Source organism: Salvia splendens, chromosome 9 (assembly GCF_004379255.2).
Source record: "Salvia splendens isolate huo1 chromosome 9, SspV2, whole genome shotgun sequence".
Classification (NCBI taxonomy): domain Eukaryota; kingdom Viridiplantae; phylum Streptophyta; class Magnoliopsida; order Lamiales; family Lamiaceae; genus Salvia; species Salvia splendens.
In genome coordinates this window covers 21,091,468-21,110,176 of record NC_056040.1, presented here as the reverse complement: position 1 = coordinate 21,110,176, position 18,709 = coordinate 21,091,468, and the positions used below count along the sequence as shown (strand labels likewise).

Sequence of the window (18,709 nt, the reverse complement as noted above, 5' to 3'; positions counted from 1 at the left end):
TCGGTTGAGACAGCTTCAAACGCTTTTCCCATTGCCCAACTTGGAATCCATGTGGTATACAAAGAATTTGTTAACACATTGATGTTTGTAACAGATAATTCTCGACAGTATTTGGTGGTGGCGCAATTGGCTAGCACGTAAGGTCTCATAGCTTACGAGAAATCATGTACTCAGAGATTTCAAGCCTCTCACACCTTCCTGGATCTTGTCGCCAAATTTGATTTCTCAAATTCGTATAAATAGTTGGGACAATTATCACGAGCCCCTTTTAATTTGGACATGGGTGGGGATTAAGCAGCAGGTTATGCTTGGTGGATTTGAATTTGGTTCATATAATTGATTGAATGTTTGAAAGTAAGAATTTCTAGTTTCATCTCTAATAATGTAACAGAATTTGTTTGTCCCGAGAGCATCCACAGCGGCGAGCAATTGCCCGTCCGTCCGTGCCAGCGGCGCGGCACCGCTGTCCGCCGCTGCGCTCTTGCCTCTGACACGGCGCTGCTCGATGCATCGAGCACGTCCATGCCAGCGAGTAGGCGACGTGACGCGTTCTGATTGACCAACGACATATCCGTTAGAAAACCATTTTTTTAAAATCAAAAATAATACAAAAAAATATTTTCACAATCCCAAAAAAATGACCGTTTTTTGCCCGTTTTTCTGTATTTTTTTGTATTTTTTTTATTTTTTTCCCAAAATCATCTACAAATACACACATCATCATCCATTTTTCACATCAAATCATCTCTCATTCATCTCTCATTCATATTTTTCATACAACTTATCTACACCTTCATCTCTCACTCAAAACCTCAAATGGATTTCACACATCTCATTGCGGAAGTGGAGCGCGAAGAACAAGAATACTACGAACAACATCGTGCCGCTTATGAAGCATATGTCGCAGCGAATACCCCCGCCCCTCCTCCTCAACCAACTAGATCAACTTGCCGCTACATCCATCGTGACGGGGAGGGAGCCGACGAAAGGCTCGTTGCCGACTATTTTTCCGACCAGCCGCAGTTTCCGGAAGATTACTTTAGGCGCCGTTTTCACATGTTAAAGCGCTTGTTCATGCGTATTGTCAACACATTGTCGGCCCGTGTTGAATACTTCCAAACAGGTCCAGATGCAGTCGGTCGACAAAGTCTCTCGGCGTTGCAGAAGTGTACGTGTGCCATCCGACAACTCGCTACTGGGAAAACTGCCGACCTGTTTGACGAGTATTTACATGTCGGTGATTCCACTGGAATCCTTTGTCTTAAAAATTTTTGCGAGGGTGTTCGTTCAGCTTTCGGTGATGAATTCCTTCGGGCACCCACCACCGATGATTGCCAACGGTTGCTTCGTCTTCACGAAACAGTCCATGGCTTTCCCGATATGCTTGGCAGCATTGACTGCATGCATTAGAGGTGGAAGAATTGCCCGACTACTTAGAGGGGGCAACACTTAAGCGGCCACAAAGGCGGCGGCCCAACACTTATCCTTGAAGCGGTCGCCGACTACCGCCTATGGATTTGACATGCATATTTCGGTGTTGCCGGATCCAACAATGACTTGAACGTGCTCCATTCTTCACCCCTCTTCAATGATGTATCGAATGGTTAGCACCGGCGATCGACTTCACCGTCAACGGAAATGTATACCACATGGGTTACTATCTCGCCGATGGTATCTACCCAAGGTGGTCGACTTTCGTGAAGACGCTCAGCAACCCGCAAGACCCGAGACGGGTTCTTTTTGCGCAACGTCAAGAGTCCGTGCAGAAAAACGTCGAAAGAGCCTTTGGGGTCCTTCAAGCCCGATTCAACATTGTGAAGGCCCCGTCTCGGCTGTGGTACGTAAAAAATATCGCCGACATCATGTACACGTATTTTATCTTACACAACATGATTATAGCCGACGAAGGACCGAGGGCGGCTAGCTTTTACGACGAGGATGAAGCTGGAAGCTCAAGCGCGAGGTCTCCCCCACGTCGAGGTGTGCATACGACGGTGGGTGAGAGGATCGAAACAAGGCACACAATGCGCGATACCTGAACCCACGTTGAGCTACAAGAAGACCTAATCAAACACATGTGGGCGAAATTCGGCCACGAGTAGTGGGTTTTTTAATTTTATGAATTTAATTATGTAATTTTTTATTTTTAGGAGTTTAATTATGTAATTTTTAATTTTTAGGATTTTAATTATGTAATTTTTATTTTTTAGGATTTTAATGATGTAATTTTTTATTTTTAATGTATTTTATAATATTATTCCGGGTATTTTTAATGCATTTTAATTTTGTGAAAATGTTTTTATTTAAATTGAATAATGGAATGGTGGGACCCTTGTGCTCGTCCTTGCGGAAGAGCACGGATGTGGGTGTTGTGCTCTTGCCTAAGAGCAGGCAGAAAAAGTGGGATCGGGCCCACATCCGTGCTCGTTGGCAAGAGCACGGATGTGGATGCTTTGATGTTTATAATAGTGACGATTGACATTACCAAATGAAGAAGACACTAAGAGCATCTCCAATGGCGGACGTCCGGTCGGACATCCGCGACAGGCGACCGGGACGTCCGCCATTGTGGCGTGGCAAGTCGGATACTGACGTCCCGTAAGGACATCGGATGTCCTCGGACGTGCGGGCGACGGGCGGGCGGACGTCCGCCATTGTGGCGAGTGTCGGACGTCCGGGTCGGACGTCCGATATTTAATTTTTTTTTTTAAACTCTATATATACGGCTCGTTGAACTTCATTTCATTCGCACCACTTGTGTTAACAAGTTTCTCTCTTCTTTTACTACAAATTTCATTTCTACTTAATGGGGAACGACAGGAACTCCCCCGCCACGAGCGAGTCACAGACTCCGACGTTTCCCGCCGAACTGGAGGGAAACTCTAGCGGAAATGCGACAACGATTCCGGCAATGTCAGGGATGGGTGGAATGGGTAGGATGGGTGGGATGAGTGCTATGATGTCCCCTTATTGCAATATGTACAATTGGATGGGTGGGATGGGTGGTATGATGCCCAGGGCAGCGGGGATGGGGGGCATGACCCCAAATATGATGGGGATGGGTGGGATGATGCCGGGGATGATGCCGACCATGCCAGGGGGAGGGGGTGGCAGGGGCCCTGAACCACTAGCGGACGATGTCTATCTGCCGATTATCGATATGTTGTCTACTGATACCCCCTCCAGTTTTGTTCCGGAGACTCAGTTCATCGGCGTGGAAACTTTCTCTTTTGAGGAGTTGGGGCTATCTCCTGTCAGGGAGACTCCCGATGATGTGGGGACAGCGGCAAGGGGCAGGGGCAAGGGTCGTGGCAGGGGCAGGGGCAAGGGCAAGGGGAAAGCCACGGGCTCTTCCTCGCGAACGGTGGCTGAGGAGGAGGATGATGAGGAGACGGGAAAGAGGACGGTCTGGAGCGTGTGGGAATACGTCGCGCTTTCGAAGGCTTGGGTTTCAATAGTCGAGGATCCCTATGTCGGTGCTAACCAGCATATTGACAGACTGTGGCATCGCGTCGCTGAAGCCTACCTCACACACAAACCGGCTGGGGCGAAGTGTCGCGTTCCCAAACAATGCCGGAAATAGTGGGATCTGTTGAGGCCTAAGCTTAGTCGATTTGTCGGCCTCTACCAAAACAATCTCCGCCAGGCAACCAGCGGTATGTCCGAGGAGGATGTGAAGAACCGTGCCTTGGCGCAGTACCCCGACAGATCCTTGAAGTTCAAAGATTTCGACCAGTGGGAGGCCTATCTCGTGGTGAAGGATTCCCAAAAGTTTTGTGGGGGTGTCTAATCGGGCTGGCAGAAGTGGACGAAGATCAACGATTCCGGTGAATACAGCAGCAGTGCTGGTTCGCACGAGCTCCCAGAAGCCGAGGAAGTGTCCCCGCTACCTCAATCAGACTCCCGCCGGCGTCGTCGCCTGATTGGGCAAAAGGCTGCGCAGCGGAAGGCTAGGGGAAGCAGCAGCGGTAGCGGGTCGTTCGAGGTCCAATCGGAGGCCCCTGCTCCCCCAGAAGAGTACGATCGTCTCGCCCGCGCGCAGATAACAACTAATTTGGTCCGGACCATGCATAGGTGGCATAGCACGACAGATCCTGTGTACAAAAGGATGTTGAAGGATGTCATCGATGGATGTCCGCGCGATTTGGGGATGCCACCCATTGGAGATGATGACGCTGAGATTAGCGGCGGGGACGACGGGGGCGGCATTGGCGAGGGCGAGGGCGGCACGGGCTACGAGGACAACGCGGAGTGAGCCGAGTCTAAATTTTCCCGTATTATGTTATTTTTATTATGTAATTTTTTTTCTTTTTTTATGTAATTTTTTTAATGAAGCATTCGCAATTTTTCCGTATTCCGTGTCAAAATTATAATTCCGTTACGTTTATAAATAATTGTGAATTTTTTTTATTGCGGGAAGTCCTAGTGGGAAGGGCGATGGGAAGGGCGGATTGTGAAGGGGATGTCCTAGTGACGTGGCAGTGGGATGGGAAATCCTAGTGACGTGACAGGAGATGTTTTTGGGAGGTCCTAGTGGATGTCCGAATGGGACATCCGTGCATTGGAGATGCTCTTACTAAATATTATTGAGTTGGTCAAAAGATGTGTGTACATTTCCACACTAATATGGAGTACATTTTTCCTTAACAAATATCTCTCTTTATATGACACACATCTTATCACTAAAACAATTTGACGCACAACTGACTCCACCTGTCTTAAGTTGCAGGGGATATTTCACAAATGGTTTGCATCTTTTTCCAATGGCTGCTCTTGCATCCTCCCAACTAACTAATCAATCAACTCTCTTGCATCCTCCCAACTAACTAATCAATCAACTTCATCACATACATTTTCATGGATAACTGTCCCTACCATCATCAGGATAACAAACAAACACCAACTTGATTGCATTCATCAACTGAATTCAGATTTCGGAAGGCAATGCATAGCTCATTCATTTCAGAAATTAAATCCCTTGAACAGATCAGACAAAGTGCTTAGGCGGGCGCTGCTCCGCTGGCTACTTTCCATCAGAAATCCAAGTATCTGTCGTTCCCTCTTTCCACATTCCCCATTTCCATCACACCCTAGTGCAATGGGCAGTGCACGTCTGCTCGTCACATTAGAAACAACATCACGGTGGATCAAGATTGCCATGTTAGACAGGCCACTACAACTGTCTAGTAAGAGGAAAATGGTGGACAAAGTAACTCTAATGTCATTCACAGTTAAATATGCTGTAATTTCTTTTAATCCCTTCATCTCAACCCTCCACCCTAAACCTTCCAGACCTGGATATGTTTCAAACTCAGACCAAACTCGTCAAGTCAAAGTAAGACGGCTAACATTAGGAAACGCATGAAGCAATAACTCAACAATGGACTTGGAAACTGCGACGGGCGTTTCCCACTTTGTTGAGACAGCAGTTAGATTCTCAACACTTCTGCTGACAGGAATCGCAATAAGAAGATTGCGAAGGCCTGAAGATTCAAGATGCAGTCTTTTCAAATGAGAGAACTCTTTCACTTCCAAGTTGCAAGTACTATCAACAGTGAGATTCAAGCTAGACAAAAGCGGAGTTCAATGAAAAGGTGATTTGGCTTCACGCATGTAAGAGTGAGGTCGACAAGACTAGGTGCAATAACAGGTATAGAGGTCGGAGCATTGGAAACAGACCAATGACATGTTCTAAGGTGCATAAGATGAACCTTAGGTTCTTTAAGTCCTCCAACACCAATTAAATTGAGGACTTTCAAGAAAGGGAAACTATCATTCACCTTTTCCAGATTCTCATCATCCAATCTAATGAACTCAAGCGTCAAGACAGTGAGGTTGGGCATAGGAGTTAAGCCATCAACAGATAGCCACGCATTCTTAACTTCTAACTCGACAAGTTTAGAACCTGCACCGCCAAAAAAGAACACTGACTTATTTCAGTTTGTCAAGAAATAAGCAATCTTAGATAATCAAATAAACTTGACTTATTTCAGTTTGTCAAGAAATAAGCAATCTTAGATAATCAAATAAACTCATACAAAGAACCAAGACACTAATAAATTATAGCAACTGAAATTAAATAGCAATCAAGTAACTGAATCCAACAAAAACAAACTTCCATGAAAATCCAACAGTAATGCGAATCAATCATAAAAAACTCCCAACTTTATTAGGCAATAACAAACTAGCAATAAATTAAATAGCAATCAAGTAACTCAATCCCACAAAATGACACAGATAATTACTATCTTCTGTTTTCAAGTGCTGAAATTATTTATTGAGTGATTCATCATCAGACTTGGCAGTATATAGGAATGAACAACAAGTAGAAAGCAGGCACGTAAAAGAGAAAGGCAGGTAGCTCACAATAAGAAGAAATTAGGGAAAGCATATCAGTCCGCCTCCAGCAGGACTGCACCCAAAAATCGGAAATGGAAATGGACTTCAAATGGCGGCAAACATTGGGCAGCCAAGCCCTGAGGAAATTGACGTAGGTGAGGAACAAATCATCGTCCTCATCCTCGACGTCGTCGTAGGAGACGAGGTGCATGGGCTTGTCGATGCCGACGTAGACGCGCTCGACGAGGTGGAGGCCGGAGAGCAATTTGCAGAAGACGTGCTTGAAAGGCGTGAAGGAGGAGCGGGTGAGAGGTGATTAGAATGTTAGTCAAATAGATTATATATCTAATTTATTTGTTTATGCAAGTAGTCCGTTGGCAATGGTTTACCATAACCCAACACATTTGTTATAAACATGTTTAGATTTTTTTTGTTGATATGAATGATTTGTTATTGTGTTGAACAATTCTATAGCAATTTGGTATTGGTATTGTATTTAAGAAATTTTTGAACTTTTCGATTTTTGAAATTTCTTGCTTTTCGTATTTTGGATATATATAAGTTTTTATGCAATTTAATACTCCCTCGTTCCATCGTAATAGAGTCATTTTTTCATTTTGGGCGTTCCATACTAATAGAGTCATTTCCTTTTTAGTAAAAAGTAACACTTTTCTCACTCTTATTTTTTCCCCTCTTTTACTTTATTATCTCTATTTTTTCCTCTCTCCTACTTTATTATTTTTTTATTTAATACATTACAACATTTTTCTTAATCTCAGTATCGAAAAGAAATGTCTCCACTATTAATGAACGGATAGAATATTTTTTGTAATTTTTGTGCAATTTCATATTTTTATACATATTTTCAGATTTTTTTTGGTTAAGATAGGATTTTATAGTCGGACTACAAATTACTCCCTCCGTCCGCGAATAGGAGTCTCATTTCTTTCCGGCACGGGTTTCAAGAAACGATAAAAAAAATGGCTGAAAGAAATTTAGTGGAATAGAAGTCTCACTGTATATATTAGTTTTAAATGATATAAGTGGAATGAATTAGTTGAATGTGTGGTGTATTTACCATTTATAATAATTATGAACAGGGTCTCCTATTTGGAGACGGACCAAAATGGAAAAATGAGACTCATATTCGCGGACATAGGGAGTATTTGATTCGGATTTTCAGACAATTCGGCTCGATTCAGATTTATTTTTCATAGAATTTTGGATTTTCAAATTGGTTCGGATCAGACAAAAATCCGATCCGATATCTGAATGCACCCCTAGGCACGCCACCCTTCTCTCCTTTGCCCCAACACCCTTTCGTTCGAGCTCTCCTTCTCCAATATGTTGTGAGCTCTTTTATATCTGTCGCGGAGTCTTTGGATATACTAGAACATATAACTAACTAAAATTTTATCGGATAGTATAAACTTTTGCCCTAGTTCGCTTGTACTAATAAATAGGCCCAACATAATTGTAGCACACATGTATTGGAGTATCATTCTACTTCCGAATTGGGCCTCCAAAGTTTCGAATTCCATTTTCAAGTGTAAGTTATCTTACTTAAGTCATCTATAAACTATGGAACGGAGATTTACTCAAAATAAACCAAATTATTTTACAGCATATTCCCACGAGGCACGACGTATAAAAATTGTCGTGAGTGAAAATAGCCACATGGTATCAAATTGCTAGGTCATACAATGTAAAAAGTTGAAGATAAATTATTTCTTCTCTATTCATATTATTTTCACATATTATTAGTACCAAAAAAAAGTTGAAACTCCAACCCTAAGGGCCCCCACATCTCGGTCCGACAGTATTGTGAGGGGTATTAAATCAGGGTGCGCAGTGACCCGATAAGGGGGAGGGCCTAACCCACTGCCTGTCAGAAGCCCACCTCTCAAGGCCTCACACTTGTAGGGAAGTCAATCGGGCTAACCCGTTCGGGTTCGGGTCAATCCACTTAGGTTGCCGAGCTATTTTGGTGCGGGCTATTCAGATTATGAATTTTTCTGGTCATAAATTTTCAACCCTAACCCGCCAGGTTTTGGGCTAATCCATCGGGCTATTCGGGCCTAAAAACTTTCAAAAATAATCTCTTGTATCAAAATTTTCTTCTATAAAATGATTTAAAATTTTAGATACATTTTTATTCTTAGTTTTAGAATCATATAAAATTTTCAAATTTTCATAGTTTTCTTCAATAAAAGTTGGAGAGAAGCATTTCATCTCGATCAACTACAACATAAACAAAGATAAATCAAAATTAAATCAAAAGGGAAAGTGGGTCATCTTCCGTTAGATAGAGGGATTGAGGGAGTATATAATTTCAACGCATTTCCACGTAAAGTTACTCTTATTATTTAAATCTAGCTTGGTCTTCCTCGTGACAAAATTCATCTCATATAATCTTGATCAATTTGGAAAAAAGTTAATCTCAAACAATAGTACACCTCTAATTAATTTATAAATATAATAATTATATATAAACATGTAAAAATATCACAAACTGATACGATCCTATCTCCCAATTATTTAGTTATATTTTGATTTACAATATCTTTTCCATATTTATTTAGATATTTGTTTCTTGTTCAATAAGTTAGGGTAGTAGTATTAGGGTATTATAAATATGAGAGATTGTTATCAGTTTATTCAATCAATTAATGAAATATTTTCCCCACCAAAGATAACGTGTGTTTTCCAATCCTAGTTTTGGATTCCCTTCGCCGATCCTAATTGGACGCCGGAGTATTCTATTAGCCGCCGAGTTATCGGCCCGACGGGAGCGACTCCCGCTCACAGAAACTTCGCCATCGTTCGCCGAGCCTATTGGCCGCCGGAAATTTATCTCCACCGCAGAGCGAAACTCGCCGCCAGTGCTTGTTAAGGGAAACACCCTTAACAACTGGTGCGTTCATCGCGATCTCACCCTCCCACCATCTCGAACCGAAGCTACACCGCTGCCCGACGGAAACCATTCTGCGCACAGCAACTGCTTTGGTTGTTAAGTCCCGCCTATCCGCCGGACAACTCTACTTCTGCAACGCCCGACGGGAAGGATTCCCGCTTGCCACATTAAAGTCAGACGATCATCATCCACCACAGCCACGCCTTGATCAGTTATCAAGACACACAATCACCATCGCCATTTCATTCACAAGCATACACAGTCGCTGCCCGATCTGGAGTTTCGCTATCGCAAAGCGCTGCCACACGGGTTTAACAGCTTTCAGCTGCCCCCCAAACGGGTTCTAGCAGCCTGGAAGGCCGAGGGAAGAGAGCATTTGCAATTCGACCACCCACAGTAGCTGCTCGACCAGCCGGACATGTACAGCTGCTGGACGATTCCTAGAACAGCAGAGACCGCACGCGACAAAGAGATTCATGCCAAGCTGGATCATCTCCTCGCTGCGTTTGATAAGTTGGAGAACAAGTGGGATGCCACGGATCGTCGTATCGGAAGATCATATGCTCCGCCACGACCTGAGCCAGCTCCCGACGGGGGAGAGCATCGAAGTGCAGGAGAGCCATGGCGAGACCCATCGCCGCTCCCGCTCGTAGATGGACCAACTCCTCCACGACATCCTAACGCGAGGTATCGGGGGCGCTTTCACGACCAACCCCATCCGCGAACCATTGCTAACAATTGGGATCAAAGGGGGTGGGACGATCGCAAAGACCACCGTCAGCGACAGGGTTTTGAGGAGTTTCCGAGGTGACACCAACATCTTCATAATGGCCGCGCCGTGCAGTCTACATACCGGTCACCACAGTCCGACCGATTGCTGAGTCACGGCACAGCTCCGTTGACTGTCGTTGCCCCGCCACTGTCCGGCTTCACGCACCGGCCACAACAGTCTAGCAAGTTTATTAATTCGGGGAAGCAGTGTGGTCTACCCAATACTCCTAATCTCATGGTTCGTTCGCCTTGCCCAGCCCAATTAGCCACCCTAAGTGATTACAACGAGAAACTACGTATTTATAGATTCAGCAAGCCGCCCCTCTCGCCCGCGTGAATGCATTGTTTGAGGAGAATATTTATGACGATAATCTAGCTGAGGATGTTCCCGACAGCGTTGCTCACAATGGGGGTGCTAATCTTGTTGTACCAAATGACGAGTCCCTGGAAGAGATCGTCAAGATCGACAATACGTAGCTGCAAGTGCTTGTCGGGGCATATGATGAGAAGATTGATGATATTAGTGTTCCAACACATAAGGAATTGGAGATGAAAGATGATTAGCGACTTTGCTGGAGAAAGAAAATAAAGCTGAAGCCCTTTGATCTAGTTTAGAGTCGAAAGAAAAAGATTTCAATGTGTTGAGTGAGAAGCCGAACAAGAGAGAGCATGGAGAATCAGAGCATTGTTGATGACATCGAGGCTGGATTTGATATGAAAAAACAGGACAGTCAAGAGGAAATGGAAGAGAAGCGAAGGTTGTTTGAGGATGAGCTTAAATTAAAAGCAGAAGAATTGGGTAAGACAGGGGATGCTCACTCCGGTTCGCAAGCACTTGTTTGTGTCTATGTGGATTTGAATGTCAGTAATGTTACTAGTATGAATCCTCGATTACCGTCGCTCGACGCCGATGCAAGGTTGATTCCTTCGGGAAATGACACGCCGTGTTTGAGCATTCATGGAGGTGTGACAAAACTTTTCATTCTAGCGTTGAATTGTCACGACAACAATGTGGCTTGGTGTCCACCATATCTTATACCCAACACGGTTCTCTATTGGTGATTTTGGGTGGAAATGATGAAGGGAGACGCACAATTATTCGGTGGGCATTTGATCCAGGAGGAGATACCGCACCAAAGCTTCTACTTTCAACTTTCTTCGTGGTTTTATGGTTCCTACCTTGAGGACAAGGTGGATTTCAACCGTGTGGGAGTTGATACGATCCTATCTCCCAATTATTTAGTTATATTTTGATTTCCCGTATCTTTTCCATATTTGTTTAGATATTTGTTTCTTGTTCAATAAGTTAGGATAGTAGTATTAGAGTATTATAAATATGAGAGATTGTTATCATTTTATTCAATCAATTAATGAAATATTTTCCCCACCAAAGATAACGTGTGTTTTTCAATCCTAATTTTGGATTCTCTCCGCCGATCCTAATTGGACGCCGGAGTATTCTATTAGCCGCCAAGTTATCTGCCTGACGGGAGCGACTCCCGTTCACAGAAACTCTGCCATCGTCCGCCGGAAATTTATCTCCACTGCCAAGCGAAACTCGCCGCCGATGCTTGTTAAGGGAAACACCCTTAACACAAACATACATAATTACTAATAACTATACAAATACATACACGTAAATGGTGTATGGTTCATTAGATAAGATAATAGTGGAATAATATATGATAATCCACAATATAATTTACTATCTAGTATTCAATCAGTCATAGACTGCTAGTAAAGGTAAGATCAATCATGAGCTACAAATAATTTTGACATTACGGAGGCGGACCAAGACACATCATGTGCTAAATTTTTTAAAAAAGCACCACCGAACAAGAAATGAGATTAATCATGACCCTTTTAATTATAGCACAGTCCCATAATATATTGCAACCTTGTCATCTTTTTGAGTTCAATATTTTTGTATCAAATAAAAAATACCTAAAAAATACACAATACATGACCTACCCATAGTATATAGTAAACATTATATTACTCATTCCCAAGCAAGCAGCTCTAGCATGGTCCCATTACCTATCAATATTAGTCATCTTTTCTGCCCATTAGTCATCTTTAATTGCCCATGCAAAGCTGCAAACTCAAACAAACAAACAATAGTTATATCGTGCAATATTTTAAATCACGCAAGTCAAAATTATTATTCAATATAACAAGTGTCTCAAAGTTTGTGCATTCCTCAATATCAAACCAAATTTTAACGAAATAAATAAGAATAAACAAAAGTATAAAGAAATTGACTTGATTTGTGGCGACCAATCAATATGGAAGACCTTCATAACAATCACAAACTGACAAAAAGTACTATAAAATACTCATGTGGTTTATAAAATTGCCAGTGCAACAATCTCATTTAATTAGTTATACTTGCAAATTCTCATCTCTTTTTCCCAATTATAATGCCAATCCATTACAACTTGGCTCATTACGTATATCGACAAAACTACAACTGTGTAGCCATGTAGGAAATTATTCTACACAAACATAACTATAATTGTCACTCATCAATTTCAAATGAAGAAAATTAAGCAAATTTTTGGCTAATAACGAATAATAATATTGCAATATTTTTTCGATGATGTTAAACAAAAGTGTAGTCAATGAAATATTTTAAAAAGCCTATTTTGTTATAATTAATAAGTTATATATTAAAAAATTATAGTCTCCAGTTTATTTGGAAAATTTCATCATGTGCACGAGAGGTTATAACAATTTAAGTAATAAGTTGCATAATTGCGCATGAACTAGACGCCACATGATTGGATTCGAGGGATTGCATAATCAGGTAGAGATCAAAACGACTAATCATATATAATTGGTTTATAATTCCTTTTGTGACAATCTGTATATATCTCAAGTCCATAATCCGACGCAAACGAGCATTAAAATAGCTATTTCGAGTTAGTGTCACCTCTGTATTATTTAATTTTATATGTTGTGCACATTTGATGAGATGGAGACGTCTGATAATTTATATGTTGTGCATATCTGATGTGATACAAACGTTAATAAATAGGGTATGTTTATTATTTTGTTTTTATTTTTTATTTTCCTGATAAAAAGAAACGTTCAAATCATTCAAAGAGTGGCGAATAAATGAGTAAAAAAGTTAGAACAAACACAAAGCTTCTCAAAAGCAAAGAACTGCCATAAAACCACCACATGACCGGGCACAGCCTAACAACCACAACAAAAACCAAGTCCAAAAGGAACACTCGACAACCAAAAAACTATCAACCAGAAACAGTCAATCTCAACCAAGATGGATAGCCACAACTCAGTAGGCATACAAGGAACGATCCGGAAGGTCATCTTTGTGTTAACTATCCAATAAAATTTGTCACTTCAGTTGTGTCCTCACCATCACTTGTCTGGGTGAATAAGGAAAATTCGAACACCACCCTTCATTCCAATGAGTTGTGCATTGTTTTATTATATCTAATACAATATATAGTTTATTTTTTAGTTGATATTTTCTATTATTTTTATTGTAATCATACTTGAAATACCTACTTATAAAATTAATTTCAAATATCTTTTTGTTACACCATCCATATTGAGTATCAAGGCCAGGGTAATTTACGTTGTCTTGTATGGTGTACATGTGTTGTACATAAATGTGAATTACAAGTGCAAATTGAAAATAGTGATTGCGATTCCATGATAATTTTTTTAAAAAAGAAGCAAAATAGTACAAGTTATAGATCGAGTATTTGGCACCAGATTTTCTTAATGCAAATCATCTAATAATAGGCGATTATCACGCTGTATTAAGTGAGTAGATATTGAATAAAATGGAAGTTAAGGTTTCAACATATCTACAGCTTGCAAACTGCATGTTCTTTACCTAACAAGTCAAACTAGCTAGCTAGTTGTAGAAGCTCACTTTTTGCACCATTTTTTATGATCTTTATAAGAGAAGTTGTTCATCTATTCGGTCGCTTAAATATAGTAGTGTGCATACTGCATAGTATTATATCATTGCACGGTGGGTTCCATTATTGCATTCTCCATGGCAACATGGAGCTACAATAATCTTAATGGCTGTGCAATTAAATAATCATTAATCAATTCTAGACCAATTAAATTTTTTGGTTATTTAATATTTTTACTTGGTGCCTGCTACCATCCAAGTGGCTGCATGTACCTTCTCAAAAATTGTAATATACTCCTTTGTCTCATAAAAATATGTTAATTTGAAATAACGGAATTAATGAACAATTAATAAAGTAAGAAAGATAGTGTTTAATTCTCCTCTCAAAGGTGTTGGAGGTGTGTTTTTATCACTTTAAATTGGCCTCACGGAATATCTCTTTTTCCATCTTGTGTGAAAATTGAAAAGAGTTATGGCTAGGCTTCAAATCCACTGCCTCTTAGTTCATATCGTTTCGTTTTTCTCTCTCGATTCTAAGTGATTAGTTAACTAGTACTCCACTCGTTCCACGGTAATAGAGTCATTTCATTTCTTGCACTAGTCTCATTTTAGAAAAATGATACTAATAGTTAAAGTGAATAAAGAGTAAAATAAGGATGAGAATAATGTAGAGAAGACTCTTATCTACATTATTCTTTTCGTTTAATAATATGATATTACTACGTTTTGAAAGAAAACATAATGTGTCGCATAGATGATACACTAGTAATCTTAATATTACACATTATATTTAATTTCTTATACCAACAATATATATTAGGGACTTTTTTTCACAAACGATACTATAAATATATTGAACAATGACACATGACTTTTGAACCTACAATGATGACATTCAAGTTTGATCTAGCTCTCATGCATGAGACGTATAGTTGAAACCTCGTTTCACACATATATGTCTCTTCTTATCTTTGTGACTGTTGGATTATCGTCACGCCTATGCTATAAAATATCAAAAGACAATCGTAACCGTCGGGGCTTGCCATGAACTCAACAAAAAATGGTAGCATTCAGCTACTCCTCCATCATAACATTGTCACCAATTTCTGAAGTTGAGCCATCTGACAGCTTGCTATAACCAACCTCTGCCATGTGTGGAAAACCTAATGTGAATTGGTTGAAACAATGCTACAAACTGTGTTGACAATAAATAAAGTTCATTTTTCATTTCACACCATTAAAGAATTATACTGCTATGCGTCCACATATATACACGCACGCACACACAAACACTTAGTGTATGTTATTGTTGAGTCTGCCTTTATTTCCAAACTTAGTTAAACTACGATAGAGTCAAAAACATACATGCAATAATTAATTCCCTCCAGATGAAAACTCACACCAACAACTAGTATTCCTCTTTAGGAAAAATAGTACTCCTACCTCAAAGGTTTACACTTAGCTTGATGAGAGACTTTTAATAAATTTGTAATTTAATTTGCATACATTCAGATGCAATGGTTAAAAATTCAAAGTTGGAGTTATAAATTATTAGGTGCCCTCTTTTTATTTATTCGTCTGAAAAAAGAAAACCATATTTTGATATTTGGGGAGATATAATGAAACAAGAATCAAACCCTATCCTCTCATCTCCCTCTTATCTTAATCATTACCTATCAAAATCTCACAACAATACTTGAAGAAACATGATGAGTTTCGCACCAAAATTAAACAAATAAATCTCCATTAACGATATACTACTATGAATAAGATTTACAGTATGTTCTTAAAGAATAATAAATAAATCCAAACCCCCAAAAGAATCTAAGGTCTTCTCTTCATGAATTTTCCCAATCTTGTGAGCGCAATCTGCAGCGTCTGCTCGCTCATATTAGCAAAGCAAACACGAAACCAGCCGGGATCCGAGCAATGGCAAGACAATCCGGGTGATATATTAAGCTTCACCTCATTCAATATAAGCTTCCACAGCTCCAACTCCTCCTCTTTAGTCGCCTCCTTCAACAACGAGCTCAAATTCATCCAGCAAAACAGCCCGGCATTCCCATTCAAGCACTCGATCCCGATTTCCCCAAGTCCATCGATGATCATATCATACCTCTTCTTCAGCCTCCGCCGATTCGTTTCAATGTAATTTTGAGTGAATTCCACGTCGGAGAGCATGGTGGCGAGGAGCTGCTGCGTCTGCGACGAGATCAGCGTGAAGCTCGACATCCTCCGCGCCGTTGTCAAAACGTCGTCGTTGTAGGAGTAGATTGTGCCAACCCTAAATCCGGGGAGCCCTAAGTCCTTGGAGAGGCTGTACACAATGTGGACTCTCTCCGAATCCCGGTAGCCCCGGGATTCGAGAACCTCGGCGACGCTGATGAATTCGTCGGGGGAGAAGGTGGTGCCGGAGTAGATCTCGTCGGAGACGAGGTGGATGTTCCTGCGCACTGCGAAATCGAGGATCTGCTCGAGCGCGGCGCGCTTGATGGTCGCACCGAGGGGGTTTGATGGATTGGTGATCAGAAGGCCTCTCACGGTTATGTTGTTGGCATCGGCCTCCTCGTATGCGGCGTCGAGAGCCGCCTGCGTGATTTCGAAGTTGTTCGAGCTGTCGCAGTGAACGGGGACGATCTTCACGCCGGTGCGCCATCTCAAGTCTCTGTCAAACCTAAATCCCCAAATTCCAATTTAGGTTAGAGAGAGGGGGATTGAAATTGATTATGGAGAGATGTTGAAATTGATTGTTTAGTTGTCTCACCCTGGATAGTAAGGGGTGGGGACGAGCAAGGCGTCGCCGGGGTTGGCGATGATGAAGGTGAGGAGCTCGTTGGCGGCGGTGGCGCCGGCGGTGATCACGACTCTCTCAGGGTTGAATTTCGCCCTACCGCCTCTGATTTGTTCCATGAACCTCGCCATTGCCTGAAATTGTTTGTACATCGAGCATCAGTGTTTGTACTTTTTTTTGTCATGCAATACTCAATATTACTATAAATTAAAAAGTAATTAAGATGATTTAATTACCTTTCTGAAACAAAGCAGGCCGTGATAATCTTGAAACAGTGCGTTCTCTTTAAAGCCAGAGCTGCTAATCCCATTGTTTGAATTTTGGTCCAAGTATTGTTCTAGTAAATCAAATGAAACCTGCATATAATGAAAAAAAATATTAAATACTATTACTATAAGAGAAGAAGCAATGAAGGAAGAAAATGAGGAGATGATAAATTACCTGATTTTCAGCTAATCCCATTTGAATGACGCCGGAGGGGTTGCATGTCTCGTGATAAGGGTCTTCGTCGTAGGCTTTCCAGCCGGCGAAATACGACGAATCTTCCCCGTGTGTTTCCGACACGGCGACTTTCGAGAGGCGGACGGAGGGCTTCTTCTCAATCTCAATCTCAATCGCCATTTTAGGATCGAGATTAGTAGCTTAAAAGCTTTGAGAAGTGAGACTATACAGTTTGATTTTGAGTTGTTGAGTGAGGATGTGTTTGTCAAACTTGGCCTATTTATATAGCGAGATGCAAAGGGGGGAAATTAAATAAATAAAGACAATGATTGATTATATGAAGTAAGCAAGATCAATGCTCGCATATAATATAAAAAAGAATTAAATTCACAGGCGACAACTGTTTGGGTTGTGTAATCTTTTCCGAGGCTGCGACCTATATATATCATAATCTCCACGAGATCCCACTGCAAATATGGTGGTTGAGTGAGGGTAGTTTATATTATTATATCATTCCCTCATTTTTATAACTAACCAGTATAAGAGGCGTATCAAGTTTTCATTAAAAAAATAACATACTTTTGTGTTAGTTGTAGTATAATACAAAGTCATAATTATATTTGTAAAATCTTATTATTTTTCTTAGGCTGCATTAAGGGGTGGATCGTTGAACCGATTTAGAAGCTAATTGTATACTTCTTGCACTACCTAGCAAGGTAATTAGTAATTAGCGAGTAGAGCCTAGCTTGAATACGTGATCAACTTATCATAGATAGATAGGAGTATAAATAAGGTGGATCCCTAGCTAGAACACACAAACTCAATTAGAAATTAGGAAGCATGACAATAGCAATCCGAAATAAATTAGGAGTAATTCTACCATTGTCTTGTTAATCTCCAGCTTATTTTCTCTAATTATCTGCCAGCTGTAGTCAATATTTCATTAAACAAAAATCAATTTAATTGCTTTACTTTTAATTTTTCGTAGCTTTGACAATAATTGTTCTTCCTGCGGATCGATACATGCATGTTTTTCTATATAGCACATATGTTCTCTTGCAAATAGTAAGATTTTTGTTATTTGATTGTGCAATACTAAATTGCATGTTTTACATCCTGAAAATTTTCACACTAGTATTCAGATGAAAGATTTTTAATAAGATTTTTATTACTTGATTGTGAGATGAAGATGATGGCCTCAAGGGAGATGGTCGCCGAAGCGGTGATATGCTCGGCGGACAACAGTTGGTATAAGAAGTTTTAAATTAAAAAATTATAATATATTAAAACTGATAATACGGCCTAAAACGATGTTGTTTGGTTAATAACTTCGGGCATTTCCGCATAGACAATTCTACCTACCAACACCATATCAGTTTCAATTCATCGGAAATAGTCAGGTCGAGTTAGAAATTTGCACATTTTCTAACATTTGTAGTAACATTTATGATAATTTTGAAAGTTCCCGAGAAATTAGGGATGTCAATTTAGCCTGTAATCCGTGGGCTGGCCCAAATAGCCCACCAAATTTATAGGGTTAGGGCTGAAAATTTCCAGC

The 18,709-nt window shown here is 40.7% G+C and overlaps 1 protein-coding gene and 1 pseudogene across 1 annotated transcript; both read right to left on the bottom strand.

Annotated features, from left to right (window-relative positions):
* Positions 1-4,811: 4,811 nt before the first annotated feature.
* LOC121749287 lies at positions 4,812-6,655 on the bottom strand (annotated as a pseudogene).
* Positions 6,656-7,429: 774 nt separating this feature from the next.
* On the bottom strand, positions 7,430-17,331 carry LOC121749286 (1-aminocyclopropane-1-carboxylate synthase 7-like). Its single transcript, XM_042143870.1, has 5 exons — positions 17,152-17,331; positions 16,947-17,066; positions 16,684-16,844; positions 15,757-16,593; positions 7,430-7,463 (listed from the first exon to the last, which is right to left on the bottom strand). The coding sequence occupies exons 1-5, from the start codon at positions 17,329-17,331 to the stop codon at positions 7,430-7,432; spliced, it is 1,332 nt and encodes a 443-aa protein (XP_041999804.1).
* Between the last annotated feature and the right edge of the window lie 1,378 nt (positions 17,332-18,709).

What these genes read in the sequence shown, in the direction of transcription:
- LOC121749286 (XM_042143870.1), bottom strand. Translation starts at nt 17,331, where the DNA reads ATGGCGATTGAGATTGAGATTGAGAAGAAGCCCTCCGTCCGCCTCTCG. An exon ending in TGGGATTAGCTGAAAATCAG is followed by an intron (nt 17,067 to 17,151) that starts GTAATTTATCAT and finishes CATTATATGCAG; the next exon opens with GTTTCATTTGATTTACTAGA. An exon ending in AGATTGGGAAAATTCATGAA is followed by an intron (nt 7,464 to 15,756) that starts GAGAAGACCTTA and finishes ATTTTTCCATTT; the next exon opens with TGGTCCGTCTCCAAATAGGA.